This window comes from Mytilus edulis, chromosome 1 (assembly GCF_963676685.1).
Source record: "Mytilus edulis chromosome 1, xbMytEdul2.2, whole genome shotgun sequence".
Lineage (NCBI taxonomy): Eukaryota > Metazoa > Mollusca > Bivalvia > Mytilida > Mytilidae > Mytilus > Mytilus edulis.
This window is the reverse complement of record NC_092344.1, coordinates 60,056,435-60,073,998: the sequence shown is the minus strand read 5'-3', so window position 1 is coordinate 60,073,998 and position 17,564 is coordinate 60,056,435. Positions and strand designations below refer to the sequence as shown.

At 31.6% G+C, this 17,564-nt stretch overlaps 1 protein-coding gene across 1 annotated transcript; it reads right to left on the bottom strand.

Moving 5' to 3' along the window:
* Window positions 1-12,074: 12,074 nt before the first annotated feature.
* Window positions 12,075-17,071, bottom strand: LOC139524418 (uncharacterized). Its single transcript, XM_071319231.1, has 4 exons — window positions 17,041-17,071; window positions 15,194-15,472; window positions 14,922-15,117; window positions 12,075-12,468 (listed from the first exon to the last, which is right to left on the bottom strand). Exons 1-4 carry the CDS (start codon window positions 17,069-17,071, stop codon window positions 12,075-12,077), a joined length of 900 nt encoding a protein of 299 aa, XP_071175332.1.
* Window positions 17,072-17,564: the final 493 nt, after the last annotated feature.

Here is a 17,564-nt window from a genome sequence, read left to right as displayed (position 1 = left end):
TTATGTATTTTAATGTCCATGTATGACGTGTAGCTGAAGGACCGTTATGCAATTCATTTATCCTAAAAAAACAGTTTCATAACCATGATAACAAAATTTATAACACATATGACATTTGTTGGTATGTTAATTTATTCAAACATAATAACTCAAATGTTTTAGCCTTGTAGCATAATATGACAAAATTCATTTTACATTCCATAAGCATTAAAGTTTTTTTTAAGGAGAAAAAGTAAAATAACAAAAACACTAGTTTCTTTTAAAGAGAAAAAAGTCAAATAACAAAAACACTGAACTCCAAGAAAATTCGAAACAGAAAGTCCCTTATATTAAATCGCAAAATCAAAAGCTTTAACACAAAACACATCAAACTTGAATGGAAAGCAACTGTCATATTTCTGACTTGGAGAAATGCTTTTAAAGCCAACTTTGATCTCTAAATACATGTAGAAGTATCAAAATTATTGCAATAATACTTTGAATTATTTTAAAATTTTGATTTGTTTTATAAGCAACTTGATATTTTGAAATAGTTGGGTTCCAATAAAAGGATATAAACTTATACACATTCTTATTTAGGAGCTAGCTGAGGCCCACCTCTGAGTGCAAGATTTTCTTGCTGCATTGATGGTTTTCGGCGGTTATCTGCTCTTTTGTCAGCCCGACCAGTGTTGTCTCTTTGGCATATTCCCCATTTTCATTCTGAATTTTATTAAATGATATGGCATTATAATTTTAGAACAGTTGACTAGGAGTTAAAACATAGCAGACATGGCCAATGACAAGTGACATACTAGGATGACAATAAATCATACTATTAAACTGTTTGGATGAGGTAAACAACAACAGGATGCAGCTCTCTATTATAATAGTACATCATCTCAATATAGCCACGTCTGATTGTGTAAACATACAAGAAAGTGGCTATCATTGATTATTAGTGTGTGTATTTAGATTACATTGTTTTTCGATGAATGTTAAATGTGTTATTATCTTTTAATTGTAGAGAATTGATTGTAAGCGACCATTGTATATGACTCCAAATAATTTATTTGACGAATAAAAGATACTTTATAAATTGGGTCATTTTCAAAAAATGTCGAATTTTGAAATTGAAAAAATTATTAAAAGTTACTTATTCAAACAATCCTCTACATAAGCAAATCATAACAAACAGTACTTTAAGAACAACATATTAAAAGATGCAATCTTAATGATGTCATACAAGAATATGTTGAAACATTTTTTGATCGGTGGTACATTATTTTGTCTATCCTGTTACCATTTTCAAAAGAAATTTTGGGTTATTAAGAAAAGGTTTAGATAAAATGTTAAGCTTGTTTTACGTAGACAATTAGATGGTTTTCAAGAGAATAAACTTCTATATATATTCATTCTGTAATATAATAGATTATTTGCCAATTTTCCAGGTTGTACTGAAAAATGCCTCTAAAAATTGGTTTTCAAAGGTTGTAAAAATTACCACCAGTAATGCAAGTCTAAGATAGCAATTTATATTGTTTGGCATTTTTTCACCCTTTCAAATAAACCCAACATCAAGTAAATCCCTCATAAGTTAGTTTACTTTTCTCTATATTTCATTGGTAACAGGAACGTACGTTTCTGATATATTACTATATAAAAGTCTATCCTGTTACCTTTTTGTCTATCCTGTTACCGATATCAGTATTGCACCTGCGAATGCTTGAATTGGGAAGATTAAGACGTTATAACCTTAAGATGACTTCAAACAACGAAATATTTCATTCGTTTTGCACCTATATGTTAAGATAAAAAAATTAACGACGTTTTTGTCTACAATTGTCTATGCTGTTACTGTAACCATAGCAACCATAGTAACAGGATAGACATAACAGGATAGACAAATTTCTTCGTTTTTGATTGCTGTTGTGAAATAACTACTCCCTTTGGTGAAGTGATTATGTTTTTCTATTGTGAATTTGGTTTCCAACACGTTATTGCACTTTTTACAAATATACTGTTGGTGTATTTAATCAAAATTGATGGTAACAGCATAGACATAAAAAAAAGTACGCTCTATTTTTTTCACTAAATGTCTTGAAATTTCTTTTCTCTACACTGTCGTTCAAGAAACGAGGCGTTTTAAATGTAAAGATTACTTTGCACTTTTGAAATCAACACTGACTGATTCAATATTCATAGGGAGAATAATTTCACGGCTGATTTAAGTAGCGGTAACAGGAAAGACATGAACCTCCTGTACGCAGATTCAATTTAGTTTGTAGATAATATGTTACATACAATGATATAGAAGCTACGAATTTTCGTTAGAGTAATATTTAACGTTCTTAAAAAGTCCCTTTTGTAGATATCAAGGCGATCAGAAAATCGCAAAAAAATCATTTGAAATGTGTTTTTCTGACACTGTACGCAGACAAATACCCCCAAAATGGGTCTTAAATGCAGTTTAATCTTATCAAAATAGATGCAAGGTGTGTTTATTTTAATGTTCTGAATCACAAATCCGACAAGCTTTCATTTAAACCATTACAACTGAAATTTCCATTAGAAATAAAAAAAAAGTTAGCATGGGTGTACTGAAAATTCGACATTTTTTTAAAACGACCCAATTATATACCTCTCTTAACATATATTTATTTGATCCGAACTGCTACATTTTTTTAGTGTTAAACTCGTGAAAGGCTTATAGTTTGGTACTCCAGATACGAAATGTGTCTACATTAACCCGTGGCGTTTTAATCATACTAATAGAAAAGCCCACAAAAATGCAAAGTTCAAGAATTAAGCTACCCGATAATTCCAAAAAGTTGTGCAAAATACAAATAAGGCAATGAATGTCTGGGGTAGAAAAAGTGTTTTAAATATTTTTACATCGTTTAAAAGTATGTTTACGGAATATGAACGTATCAATGTAATGTCGTATAAAAAGACCTGACTTCTTGACTGGTGATACACTCTCATATAAAATTTCCAGCAGCAGCGGTTGTAAAAACTCAAGGCAGATACCAGGCTACGTTTTGCTACGTCAGACGTGATTTTCGTCTACCAAGGACTCGCAAGTTACGCTCGAATCAAAACAGTAAACTATTTTTGGAATTTTCATTGTTCTTTAAATTGGCATGAAACTGCAACTCATGTAATGAAAAGGTAAGTATGCTACATGAGTTTTCTTGAACTGTGATGAGATATTTTTTAGAAATTAACATATAATAAGTATGTATGTTTCAGAAATCACGTATGTGCATAACGTCGAAATATATCTAATTATTGATAAAGCTAAGTATGAGAATCTATAATGACATGACGTTGTTTCAAAATGCCATATTTGTTAAACATTTTAACCCCTCCACATAAAGAATATGGCGGAATCAAATATGTTTTTGAGAGTTCAACATTCCCATAACTTGAGAGTGTTGTAACAATACAACATGAGAACAAACGATAAAAATCAGTTGCAAAAGGCAAAAAAATCAATCAGGAAAGATCCCACATAATGGGTTTAGTTTAGGGAGGCCATTAACAGTCAGAAAAATAATAAACCTTGTGCAATGTCAAACTATAAGCATCGACAAATTGTAGAACTGTAAAATAGATTTAGAATGGAAATTGGGACTGTGCAAACGTGTTATAAATAGAAAAAAAAATCAAAACCTTTTGGTTCACTTTTAACAAAGTATGCCTTTTGACATCTACGAAATGGCAGGAAAAACAATGTTGATGATATGCTTCTACTGTTTATATTTACATTAATTTCAATTCATCTATTTGCAAATAAAGTTTAGAAGCTAATATTATTTTCTATTGTCCATAAACCTAAAATATATGTTGGTGTTTTTTTCAATACGATTATACGACGGAATTGTGATGTCGAAAGCCTTTAGTTCAGTGGTTGTCGTTTGTTTATGTCTGTCATATTTGTTTTTCATAAATTGTTTTGTTATAAATTGTTGAAGGCCGTACGGTTGCCTATAATTGCCTACATCCAGTTCATTTGAACTTTGGTGGATAGTTGTCTCATTGGCAATCATACCACGTCTCCTTATTTTTATATTGCTATTTAAAATGAATTTAATGCTGTACACAAGTACTAAGTCCAGAAGATGAGAAATTCCAAGGAAAAAAATAACAAAAAAATACATCAACATCTGTTCAGCCCTGATTCTTTTGATGAAACGCACGTCTGGTTTACAAATTTTTGATGACTTTTTTTCCACTTATATACCGGTATATGTACTTGAACAAAACACATAGATTTTATAATTCTACATAAACAGATTAATTTATGAAGACCAGAGAGATTAAAAGAAAATAACCTTAATTGATATCTAAGATGGAATGAATGCCTCAGACATACAAACCAATAAATTTTCAGATAGTCAAATGCTTAAATCTTTTCTAAAAACATATCCCTTTAAAATGTTTAATGTATCATATAAACAATTTCAAAGGAGTAATTTTCTGTGGTTAAGTTTCTATGGCAAGTTATAACCTTTTAAGGAATGACTGTAACACTGTTTCTGTCAATGAAGAAATAACATCAAATGTGGTGTACATTGAATAACTGCCGTAGCAGGTTATTCAAAAGTGTACATTTATCCTTTTGAAATATGTATTTAGTTGGTTTTATATTAAAAAAGTATGAAAAATAGATGATAAAAATTTACTGGTTTACTTTTAAACTTTATTTTATTTGAATGTGACATTGTACTGCATAACAATAAAGGATGAAAAGGGAACAGTCGAAACTTTCTGAGCTATTAACTTGATTAAAAGTATTTATATGATAGATTTGATAAAAAAAAAAGATATGTCCATCAAACCTATGGATATGAACTTAATTTGTAATAGCAATGTATAAAAGTTTTATTCGTGATGGAAGGTTTTGAAATATTTAAGGGTAATAGTATAATGTAGAATTTTGGGTTATGATAGTAAATATTTTTCATAGGATATCTTCTAAAAACCAAAAATAAAAGAATCTTGATCATGCATTATTATAGGTATCAATGACCAAATAAAAAACAAAAGATTTTGATTATGAAGAATTGTGAACACTATATCGACGAGAAATAAGATATTGTTTTATAAATATAAAATAAAGTTTGATTTACAGTCAAAAAGTTTTATATTCTTAAATAAAACTTGATTAACTGTCAAAAAGGGTAAACCTCGATATAGTTAAATAAGCTAAATATGCAGTCAGATTATAAGGTAGCAGGGAATTTAAATTTGGTTGAAATAACTAGTTTTGCAGTGAGACTGAAAATGGCAAAACAGTTGAAAGCATATGCCCAAAATTTCGACAGTTTATATAAATTTTAGCTTCTTTTTATGCCTTCGCCGTAGCGGAGAGGGCATTAAGTTTTACCCTTGTCAGTCTGTACGTCCGTCCAAAAGTTGGTTTCCTTTCTCTAACTTTGGTTTGCCTCAACCAAATGTTTTTAAACTTATACGAAATGCTTCTTACCACAAAACAGATCAAGTTTGAATGTTGGTGGTGTCACTTTAACCGTTCTAGAGTTATCCCCTTTACAAATGGAAAAATTGCTGAATTTTTCCTTTCTGTTCTCTAACTTAAGTTAACTTCAATCAAATTTTATGAAACTTACACACAATGCTTATTACCACAAAGTACAGATCAGGTTTGAATTTTAGGGTTCTCACTTTTAATGTTCTAGTGTTATGCCCCTTTACAAATGGAAAAATTGCTGAATTTTTTATTTCCGTACTCGAACTTTAGTTTTCCTCAACCAAATGCTATGACAATTATACACAATGCTTTTTACCACAAAATACAGATCAAGTTTGAATTTTAGTGTTGTCACTATTATCCTTCTAGAGTTATGCCCCTTTACAAATGAAAAAAAATGCTGAATTTTTCGTTTCCGTTCTCTAACTTAAGTTAGCCTCAACCAAATATTATGAAACTTATACACAATGCTTATCACCACAAATCTCAGATCAATTTTGAATTTTAGGGTGTCACTTTTATTGTTCTAGAGTTATGCCTCTTTACAAAAAGAAAAGTTGCTGAATTTTTCATTTCCGTACTCGAACTTTAGTTTTCCTCAATCAAATGCTATGACACTTATACACAATGCCTTTTACCACAAAATACAGATCAAGTTTGAATTTTAGAGGTGTCACTATTACTGTTCTAGAGTTATGCCCCTTTACAAATGAAAAAAAAATGCTGAATTTTTCGTTTCCGTTCTCTAACTTAAGTTAGCCTCAACCAAATATTATGAAACTTATACACAATGCTTATCACCACAAATCTCAGATCAATTTTGAATTTTAGGGTGTCACTTTTATTGTTCTAGAGTTATGCCTCTTTACAAAAAGAAAAGTTGCTGAATTTTTCATTTCCGTACTCTAACTTTAGTTTGTCTCAACCAAATGCTATGAAACTTATACATAATGCTTATTACCATAAAATACAGATCAAGTCTGAATTTTAGGGGTGTCACTATTATTGTTCTAGAGTTATGTCACTTTACAAATGGAAAAAAAATGCTGAATTTTTTGTTTCCGTTCTCTAACTTATGTTAGCCTCAACCAAATATTATGAAACTTATATATGAAAATACGGATTTTTGTGTTATTTAAATTTGCTGTTACAATATGTTAGAATCTATTATAGATTAAGGTATGTATCTCCCTCATGCAAAGCTCTGATTCCTTTCACGGATTTGGCTATACTTTTAGACCTTTTGGATTATAGCTCTTCATCTTTTATATAAGCTTTGGATTTCAAATATTCTGTTTATAATCCTGGTACCTTTGATAACTATTGGCCACGAGCATCACTGAAGAGACATGTTTTGTCGAAATGCGCATTTGGTGCAGAAAAATTGGTACCGTTAATGTTATTGCTCCTGATGAGTAGTTATATATAAGCAGTTCCTTCTCCTAAAATGAAGTTTGAGCAAAACTTACCCCACCAAAAACCGGATATGATATCAGGTGATCCGGAAAGGTAATCAGATTGTGTTCCACATGTGGCACCTGTCGTGAGAACACTTGAAAACAGAAAGTAAACTAATAATGACATTAAATATAGAACAACTGAGTCCACTTTATTATTTACTATTTATACTATATTGTTAACCTATCTATGCCTTTTTACAGCAGCCACCACCTACCAACGACCCATTTGATACCTTCTTTAAATAAGTAAGTACATCATACCATTCAGGATAAAAGAAAGAACGAGTTTGAAAGAGTATAAACAAAAAATTTGAGATTTTGTCATAATCTAGAAACAAGTTTTTATTTTTAAACCCAATAAGAAAGTGTTCAGAAAATGGATAAACTCTTGTTTGTCGCTAGGTTCACCTTAATTTGGTTTAGTAATACGTTGAGGTGAACATTGTTCAATCATATTTTAATCTTATTTATGATATAATGATGTTAAAAATGCACATTGTTTGCCACATTTGTTGTTTACTTGTTGGATTATTTGTGCCTACTGTAATAATGTTCCCTTGTCTAATCATGATTCATATACTTTTTTTCCAGAACATTAATAAAGATCGATACCAGTCGACAGTCAGCTTTAAAAGATATTGAAACTAGTGTTCAAAGAATTTTTATTAAACCCTTCACTTTGTTTATTATATATGCAATATAATATTACATACAAAACCTCTTTGTTCATCATTATGAATTTAGTTTTGAATTCAAATTGCATATTACAATTGTTTATTCATTTAAAATTATAAACATTATAATAATTAAAGCAAAAAAATAAGTTTACAATTACACAAGTAAAAGGAATGGTCACTGTTGTGTTGTCAATAATTATTTATAATATGATTTTACATGTAAAATCGTAATATTTTAATTTAGATTTTGTTAACATTTTCTGAACTTTGAAAAAAAATCAAAGAAAAAGTTCAACAAACTATAAATAATTATTGACAACACAACAGTGACCATTCCATTTACTTGTGTAATTATAAACTTATTGTTTTGCTTTAATCACTATAATGTATATAAATAAATGAATGAACAATTGTAATATACAATTTAAAATTCAAAATTAAATTCATAATGATGAACAAAGAGGTTTTGTATGTAATATTATATTGCATATATAATAAACAAAGTGAAGGGTTTAATAAAATTTCTTTGAACACTAGTTTCAATATCTTTTAAAGCTGACTGTCGACTGGTATCGATCTTTATTAATGTTCTGGAAAAAAAGTATATGAATCATGATTAGACAAGGGAACATTATTACAGTAGGCACAAATAATCCAACAAGTAAACAACAAAGGTGGCAAACAATGTGCATTTTTAACATCATTATTTCATAAATTAGATTAAAATATGATTGAACAATGTTCATCTCAACGTATTACTAAACCAAATTAAGGTGAACCTAGCGACAAACAAGAGTGTATCCATTTTCTGAACACTTTCTTATTGGGTTTAAAAATAAAAACTTGTTTCTAGATTATGACAAAATCTCAAATTTTTGGTTTATACTCTTTCAAACTCGTTCTTTCTTTTATCCTAAATGGTATGATGTACTTACTTATTTAAAAAAGGTATCAAATGGGTCGTTGGAGGGTGGTGGCTGCTGTAAAAAGGCATAGATAGGTTAACAATATAGTATAAATAGTAAATAATAGAGTGGACTCAGTTGTTCTATATTTAATGTCATTATTAGTTTACTTTCTGTTTTCAAGTGTTCTCACGACAGGTGCCACATTTGGAACACAATCTGATTACCTTTCCGGAGCACCTGATATCATATCCGGTTTTTGGTGGGGTAAGTTTTGCTCAAACTTCATTTTAGGAGAAGGAACTGCTTATATATATAACTACTCATCAGGAGCAATAACATTAACGGTACCAATTTTTCTGCACCAAATGCGCATTTCGACAAAACATGTCTCTTCAGTGATGCTCATGGCCAATATTTATCAAAGGTACCAGGATTATAAACAAAATATTTGAAATCCAATGCTTATATAAAAGATGAAGAGCTATAATCCATAAGGTCTAAAAAGTATAGCCAAATCCGTGAAAGGAATCAGAGCTTTGCATGAGGGAGATACATACCTTAATTTATAATAGTTTCTAACATATTGTAACAGCAAATTTAAATAACACAAAAATCCGTATTTTCATGCCAGTACCGAAGTACTGGCTACTGGGCTGGTGATACACTCGGGGACTAACAGTCCACCAGCAGAGGCATCGACCCAGTGGTAGTAATAACATTAACGATACCAATTTTCCTGCACCAGGTGCGCATTTCGACAAAACATGTCTCTTCAGTGATGCTCGTCAGCAAGTGAGTTCACCGTTGATTCTGTGGGGTTTGCATTGCTGAATTTTTAATTTTTTAGAGAAGTGTTATTTGTTTGTCATTTTTCTCTTGCTCATCTTCTGTCTCCCTTCTGTCATGATTGTTTTTTATTGACCCTTATTACCTATCATCCCCCTTTTTTTAATCAATGTTAGTAATTTACCATACAAAAGATATACATACAAACCTCGTTAGTCATAAGTACCCTTTGGTATATGAAAACTTTTTAGTCCCCTTAACAATGAATTTATTGATCCAAAGGGAAGTACTTTACATTTATATGAAATTCATTAGCAACATAATATTCCCATTAAATTCTTAAAATCTTTTGCTTACCACTAGACTGAAATTAAAAAGTTCTATGATGATTATGACAAATATGTTAATTGTTTATCTAGATGTTCTATTTTATGGTCAACTTTTCTTCGTTTTTTTTTTGTCATGTTTTTTTTTTCTTCAAAGTTTCCAGTGTTACAAATCATAATAAAATTAACATTGTATATTAAACTATTAAATTTTAGCACCCCTTTACACTATTTAAATATCCTTTTAATATTTGTTAAGTGTTAAACCTATATCCCAAGTGAGAGTGCTCCGATATATATGGGAGGATCATACATGTACAGAACAGAACATTGTGCAATAAGAATGTATAGTCACAACAAATACATTTTATAAAAGATCATACTCCAAAGCAAAATGTGAAATTTCTGAAACTTTTATTTCTCGACTCAGTTGGCAGTTGTTTTCCATTAATTAATGCAAGTCTCCGAAATAGAAAAATATGTTATAATGTGCTTGATATTCATATGATGAAGACATAATCTTTCGATCAGTTAAATTGAGGTCTGGAGCTGGCATATCAGTAACTGCTAGTAGGTCTTTGTTAATTCATGTATCATTGTCATTCTGCTGAGTTTCTTTTGTTACCTATTCTGACATCGGTCTCAGACTACTTTTTAACTGAGTTTTACTGTCGGTATTGCTAGAGGTATAGGGGAAGGGTTGCGATCTAACAAAACATGTTTAACCCCGCCGCATTGTTGCGCCTGTCCGAAGTCAGGAGCCTCTAGCCTTTGTTAGTCTTGTATGATTTTTTTTTATTTTAGTTCATTTATATATTTCGCAGTTTAGTATGACGTCAATTATCACTGAACTAGTACACATTTTTGTTTAGGGGCCAGGTGAAGCACACCTCTGGGTGAGGGATTTTCTAGCTGTGTTGCAGACCCATTGGTAGCCTTCGGCTGTTTTCTGCTCTTTGGTTGGGTTGTTGTCTCTTTAACACATTCCCCATTTCCATTATCAATTTTATAATGACGTAGTTGCTTTATACAATAATTTATTTTAATAATGAAAAGAAACTGAGCTAATATTAAAACAAGAATATGTGACCATAGGATAGATGACCGCTTTCTCACTATCACATGTCCGTTTTCAGTGATTATCAAATCTGGATAAAGTCCCTAATTTAGCATATATTTTTAAAAGTTTATTTAATAAGGAACAAAAGTGTTCTAGGTTTCTAGTTGATATGACCATATTAACTCTCTTAAAACACATCTTAAATAAAACTTAAACCAAAACTTTAACCTACCTTAAACCATAAGTCTTACCTGATATGGGAATGACAGATACATTGACCAGAAAAATGCAATGCCCCACCCCCTACTACTTTGGGCGGGGCATAAAAATATTGTATGAAAATAATATATGGCGGAGGATATGGAATGATTATACATTTGGTCAGTTGCAAACATTATATACAGCAAAAGGCAATAGGGATGGGAAAGCATGTTATGTTAAAAATATACAATACATGCAAATCATTTTTATATATGTGACATTCTACTTAAATCAAATTTCAAAAATTGATGGTTTCTTACTCTAATGGATCTATCAGTTATATCAAATCTACAATTGTTAAATGTTACTAAGAACACTTCAAATTCCAATGCTTGTACTCTAAGTATACTTACTTTTGGTTTGTTAATATTTTTTTTGAACGCCATTACTCTTAAAATCGAAGGCAGCAAATGGATCCTGGGATGAATCGAAATGCTCACTGTTCTGTCCTTTTGTTTGAATACTAAATGGCGAAGAAAATGGATCATTGAAATTATTGTCAAAAACTTTAGAAAATCCATCTGATGAATTAAATGTCTGAATCATTGCTCTGAAACGGATCTTCAATCACAAAACGACAACTTGAACCGGATGAATTTGAAGAATTCAAACTCAATTTATCACCATCTTGAGATGAGGCATTTAGAGTATTATTTTCTTCAACTTTCTTTTGAGTATTTGCACCTTAGTTATTTTGACTAGACTGAGATTCTCCGTGAGATTTTTCACTCCGACTTCTGCTCTGAGGTCGGGGTCGCGGAACGGGTATTATACTTGTCTTTTGAGATTCTGATGACTTTTTTCTAGGTGGTAATGCTGGTACAGGTTTATCATAGGAGTGCTGTTGGTGGGATGTGACTGATAAGGGGCGTGGTGGGGGCGCAGGGGGTAATGCAGCAATTTTATCAATTTTCCTTTCTGGTGGCAGTGGCGTAGGAGGCCCTTCCAGGTAAGGCATATCAAAATTGTCACTGTCACTATCTTCATTGTTTGCAGACGACACCTGCAGATGTTTTGGTTTATTATCATTATTGGCATTTTTGTTGCAAGCAGGAAATGCAGCATGTTGCATTGCTTTGAAAGGATTGTTTATAAAGGATGTATCAAAAGGATCATGGCTTGCTTATTTTGTCTTGAAGTTTGCAGCGTCTGGTAGAGAAAAGGAATCGAAAGTGCCAAAAGGATCTTCTGAACTTGCCTGTACTTGTGGTTGATTAGCTTTTGCTAATTCGTTAATTGGTTTTTTAGTAGCAGCAGTTTGTTGGGCCAACAGCTGTTTTAATGTCTTGTCTGCACTCTTGGTTTTAATTTGACAAAGATCTCCAAAAGCATCTGCTGGAGGTTTAGGAGAGTCTCGTCCTCCTTTACCTTGTATCTTTGTCGGAGCTAAGACTGGCTCCTCAAATGGATCTTTGGTAGGTGCTGGCATTCCTGAATTTGCGGCTCCCCATGGTTTAGCCGGATTAGTTTGATTGGGTGCTGGACCTCCAAAGCCAGGTCTCAGGTGGAAAACCTCCCTAAAGAGGAAAACATAACATAATCAAATGACAAACTGTTTGTAATGTTTTATGTTTAAATAAACGGGGAATGTGTCCATGGGATGCCCCCACTTGCATATTATATAAAGTTATAAAGGAACATAACTTAAGAACGGTAAAAGTGACACTACCGTAATTTTTACTTGATCTGAGTTTTGTGGTACTAGTAATAAGTATTGTGTATAAGTTTCATAAAGTTAGAGTACGGAAACGAAAAATTCAGCATTTTTTTTCATTTGTAAAGTAGCATAACTCTAGAACAATAATAGTGATACCATCAAAATTCCATCTTGATCTGTATTTTATGATAATAAGCATTATGTATAGGTATAATAGCATATTTGGTTGAGGCAAACTAAAGTTAGAGTACGGAAACGAAAAATTCAGCAATTTTTCTTTTTGTAAAGAGGCATAACTCTAGAATAATAATAGTGACACCCCTAAAATTCAAACTTGATCTGTATTTTGTGGTAAAAAGCATTGTGTATAAGTGTCATAGCATTTGGTTGTGGAAAACTAAAGTTCGAGTACGGAAATGAAAAATTCAGCAATTTTTCCATTTGTAAAGGGGCATAACACTAGAACAATAAAAGTGAGAACCCTAAAATTCAAACCTGATCTGTACTTTGTGGTAATAAGCATTGTGGGTAAGTTTCATAAAATTTGATTGAAGTTAACTTAAGTTAGAGAACAGAAAGGAAAAATTCAGCAATATTTTCATTTGTAAAGGGGCATAACTCTAGAACGGTTAAAGTGACGCCACCAAAATTCAAACTTGATCTGTTTTGTGGTAATAAGCATTGCGTATAAGTTTCAAAACATTTGGTTGAGGCAAACTAAAGTTAGAGAAAGGAAACGGACGTACGTACGTACGTATACAGACGGACAAGGGAAAAACTTAATGCCCCCTCCGCTACGGCGAAGGCATAAAAAGAAGCTAAAATCCTAAGAAAAATATTTACTATCATAACCCAAAATTCTACAGTATACTATTACCCTTAAATATTTCAAAACCTTCCATCACGAATAAATCTTTTAAACATTGCTATTACAAATTAAGTTCATATCGATAGGTTTGATGGACAAATCTTTTTTTTATCAAATCTATCATATAAATAATTTTAATCATGTTAATAGCTCAGAAAGTTTCGACTGTTCCCTTGTCATCATGTATTTTTTATGCAGTACAATGTCAAATTCAAATTAAATAGAGTTTAAAAGTAAACCAGTAAATTTTTGTCATCTATTTTTCATACTTTTTTAATATAAAACCAACTAAATACATATTTTAAAAGGATAAATGTACACTTTTGAATAACCTGCTACGCGAGTTATTCAATGTACACCACATTCGATGTTATTTCTTCATTGACAGAAACAGTATCACAGTCATTCCTTAAAAAGATATAACTTGTCATAGAGTCTTAATCACAGAAAATTACTTCTTTGAAATTGTTATATGATACATTAATTTTTTTAAAGGGATATGTTTTAAGAAAAGATTAAAGCATTTGACTATCTGAACATTTATTGGTTTATACGTCTGAGGCATTCATTCCATCTTAGATATCAATTACGGTTATTTTCTTTTAATCTCTCTGATCTTTATGAATTAATCTGTTTATGTAGAATTATAAAATCTATGTGGGTTTTTTTTTCAATTGCATATACCGGTATATAAGTGGGAAAAAAATCACCAGAGATACCAGGCTTATAAATTTGTAAACCAGACGTGCGTTTCATCAAAAGAATCAGGGCTGAACAGATGTTGATGTATTTTTTGGTTATTTTTTTCCTTGGAATTTCTCATCTTCTAGACTTAGTCCTTGTGTATAGCATTAAATTCATTTGAAATAGCAATATAAACATATGGAGACGTGCTATGATTGCCAATGAGACAACTATCCACCAATGTTCAAATGAAGTGGATGTAGGCAATTAAAGGCAACCGTACGGCCTTCAACAATTTATAACAAAAAAATTTATGAAAAACAAATATGACAAACATAAACAAACGACAACCACTGAACTATAGGCTATTCTTTTACAGTTAGAGGTTTCACCACGTTGCTTTTGTGACTTTGAAACTTTAGTCTTACAAATGTATTTCACTGTATTTCCCAACTATTTTAAGAAATGGTATTTTACACCTTTGCACATTAAAATTGAGGTTTTCTGCATTCTTCATGTGTAGTATAATTTGATGACCTGTTAGAAATAAGCAAGAACAATGTTGTAACCTTAAAGTACACATATTTGGCTGTCATTCTATGAATTTAAATAAAGAATGAAGGACTTCTAGACCTGGTATAAAATAAATTCAGGGGTAGTTGGCATGTATCCTTCATAGCATCCTTGAAATTTCATATCCTACCTTACTGCTTTTCATTAATTATCTAAACATATTGGCATAAAGAATCATTACCATAGACTGTCTAAATGGATTTTCAGCAGATGATCCATAGCCTGGCTGAAAAGTTGGTACTCCAAAGCCTGGCTGAGATGTTGGAACTCCAAATCTTTGTTGAGCTGGTGATCCTCCAAATCCTTGTTGTCCAAATCCAGTTTGAACTGTAAGTGGTGCCCCTGGTTGAGCACCAAGCCCTGCCTGACTTTGTGCACCAAATCCTTAATGAGGATGACCACCAAATCCTTGCTGAGGTTGAGCACCAAACCCTGGCTGAGCTGCATAACCAGCATTTACTAGGTGGCATTGTAGGTTGATTTCCAAAAAGTCCTAATATAGCATTTTTATCAACTGGAGAAGCTGGTTTTGTACAAAACAAGTCGATATCTTGAAGGTCAGAGGATGTTGATGTGGGTACCCCATCAGTTGTGGATGTGGATGTGGAACATCCCCATGGATCATTTGATGGAGATGTTGTTGGTGGATTTTCACTTTCAAAAAATGTTTCTAGCTTGTTCAAACTATCAGGAAAAGGAGGGTCATCGTAGTAATTTCTAAACTTAAAAGGACTGCTTGCTGTTTAACATGTTTTATATACTTTTTCATATAACCGACTTTTGATTCCGGAGTTTATATTTTTTCGACAGGTTACCTTCTCTGTGGTTGGACATCCTGTAACTTGGTCACTAAGAGCAACTTATAGAAGTAAAATCAAGCTTACGATCGGTACAATTTAGGGGGAAATTAATTTTTTTTATGTTTTTCATACACGTCAAAATCAACTGAAAATATTAAATTTTACCCAAATACTGCATCTATTATATGTTTGACTATACTGCTTTTGGTTGCTTTCACTTAATCGAATACTTGGATGTCCTTCCACAGATTGGGTTACCTGTCGGAAAATAATATAATCTGGAGTCAAAAGTCGGTTATATGTTTCCTGGACTTAATATTTGTTTTTCCTGAACATAATAAAACTAACTTATTCAAACTTCCCACTAATTCATTCTTTTATTTTCTATTTATAACTTATATTTTAACAAGCAACTATATCAATTTAAAGAATATAAAATTCATGTTCATTAATTTGGCCTTAAAATTGTTCAATTGTTGAGTTTTATGAAGCTTGATTAATTGATTATTGATGTTAAACGAAAACATCAACAGAAACGCTTTATCAAAATATAAACTGAATAAGCATAACTTTTTGGAATTGCTTGACAGCTTTTCAATGTATTTAGATTTTTAACTTTCTTAATGTGACAGCTATTAATGCGTGTTATGTAGAGTTTCGCCTGTCTGAAGTAGATCATTACAGACCTGGTATTTTAAAAATTGTTAGCCTTTATCATCAATACTACTAGCATACCCCCCCCCCCTTATTCTTGATGCCTAGGAACGAAACACATAAAAGTTTACCTCTACATAAAGGTAGTAAAATTCACTGTTTTTGATATATTTGCACTGTTTATATTAACACTCATTTCAACTCTTCTATTAAAGAATATAATCTATTACCTCAAGTTGACATACCTATGCTGTCTTTTTATATAAAGTTGATGATGGACAATAATAAAACATTCTTATCTTATGGATGTCAAAGAGTTCTTATGCTTAAACAATAATAATTAGCCAAATTTGATACATTGGATCTTCAAAATATTGAAACTGTAGTAATTTCCTTTGTCTAAAAACTTGTGAAATTTCCTTTACATGTAAAAAGTAAAATCACAAAAATACTGAACTTAGAGGAAAATCAGTTCGGAAAGTCCATAATCACATGGCAAAATCAAATAACAAAACGCATCAAAAACGAATGGACAAGAACTGTCATATTCCTGACTTGGTACAGACATTTTCAAATGTAGAAAATGGTAATAACATGATCCCTGCTCCATGCTCCCGCAAGTACAAACAACGACCTTAATAGAAGTTCTAAAGACAGCGATTCAAATATGAAATTCTTATTATTGGATAAACTTTATTCAATAGGCGTACATTATCGAAATAAAAGTTCACAACAGTTAGCCACAAATTGTCCTTGTCAGCATAAAACTCTTAATAGTAATGTGATGTCAAAGCTATATTGAAAAGTCATTATTACCAAGTGTTTAACCTTTACGAATTTGCGTAACATTTACCATCGGTATGTTCAATTTGTCGTAGGTACATTTTTAGTCATCCTATCCTCGTTTATGACTATCATCAAATACGGGATTCCTACATAAGCAACACGATGTGTTCCATCAATTGAAAAGGAACCACCAACTCGACTAGTGCAGCATTTGTTTGGTGCAATTCGTTATGTTTAATCTTTAATTGTCGTTTATTGTTTTTTTATCCGTTGTTGTTCAAAGCATCTTTTTTTTTCTTTTTATCGACGATTCATTTCGGTTTTCCTAATTTAAATGTCTTTTTTTATCTTGTTAATTTGTTCTGCTTTTTGATACCATTCGGATTATTTTAGTGAACGTTTTAGTTTTGTGACTTCAACAAGCCCCTTATTTACATGCAATAACTGCGTGGTATCTTTTCATTATCTCGATGAAATGGATGAACTACGGAAATTTGCCCTGATTGAAGAACCTAAATTATCGTAGAGTATTTGTTTGGTATTTAGTAATGCGATTGGCGATATTCATAGATGCCAAAGAGTTTTCTTCTT

Bases quoted from the DNA above. Each gene is read 5' to 3' on its own strand.
- LOC139524418 (XM_071319231.1), bottom strand. From the start codon at position 17,071: ATGTACCTACGACAAATTGAACATACCGATG. The intron at 15,473-17,040 runs GTAAATGTTACG...CATGTTAAACAG, and splicing joins ACAAATTGAACATACCGATG to CAAGCAGTCCTTTTAAGTTT. The intron at 12,469-14,921 runs GTCTATGGTAAT...TTTCCTCTTTAG, and splicing joins GCTGAAAATCCATTTAGACA to GGAGGTTTTCCACCTGAGAC.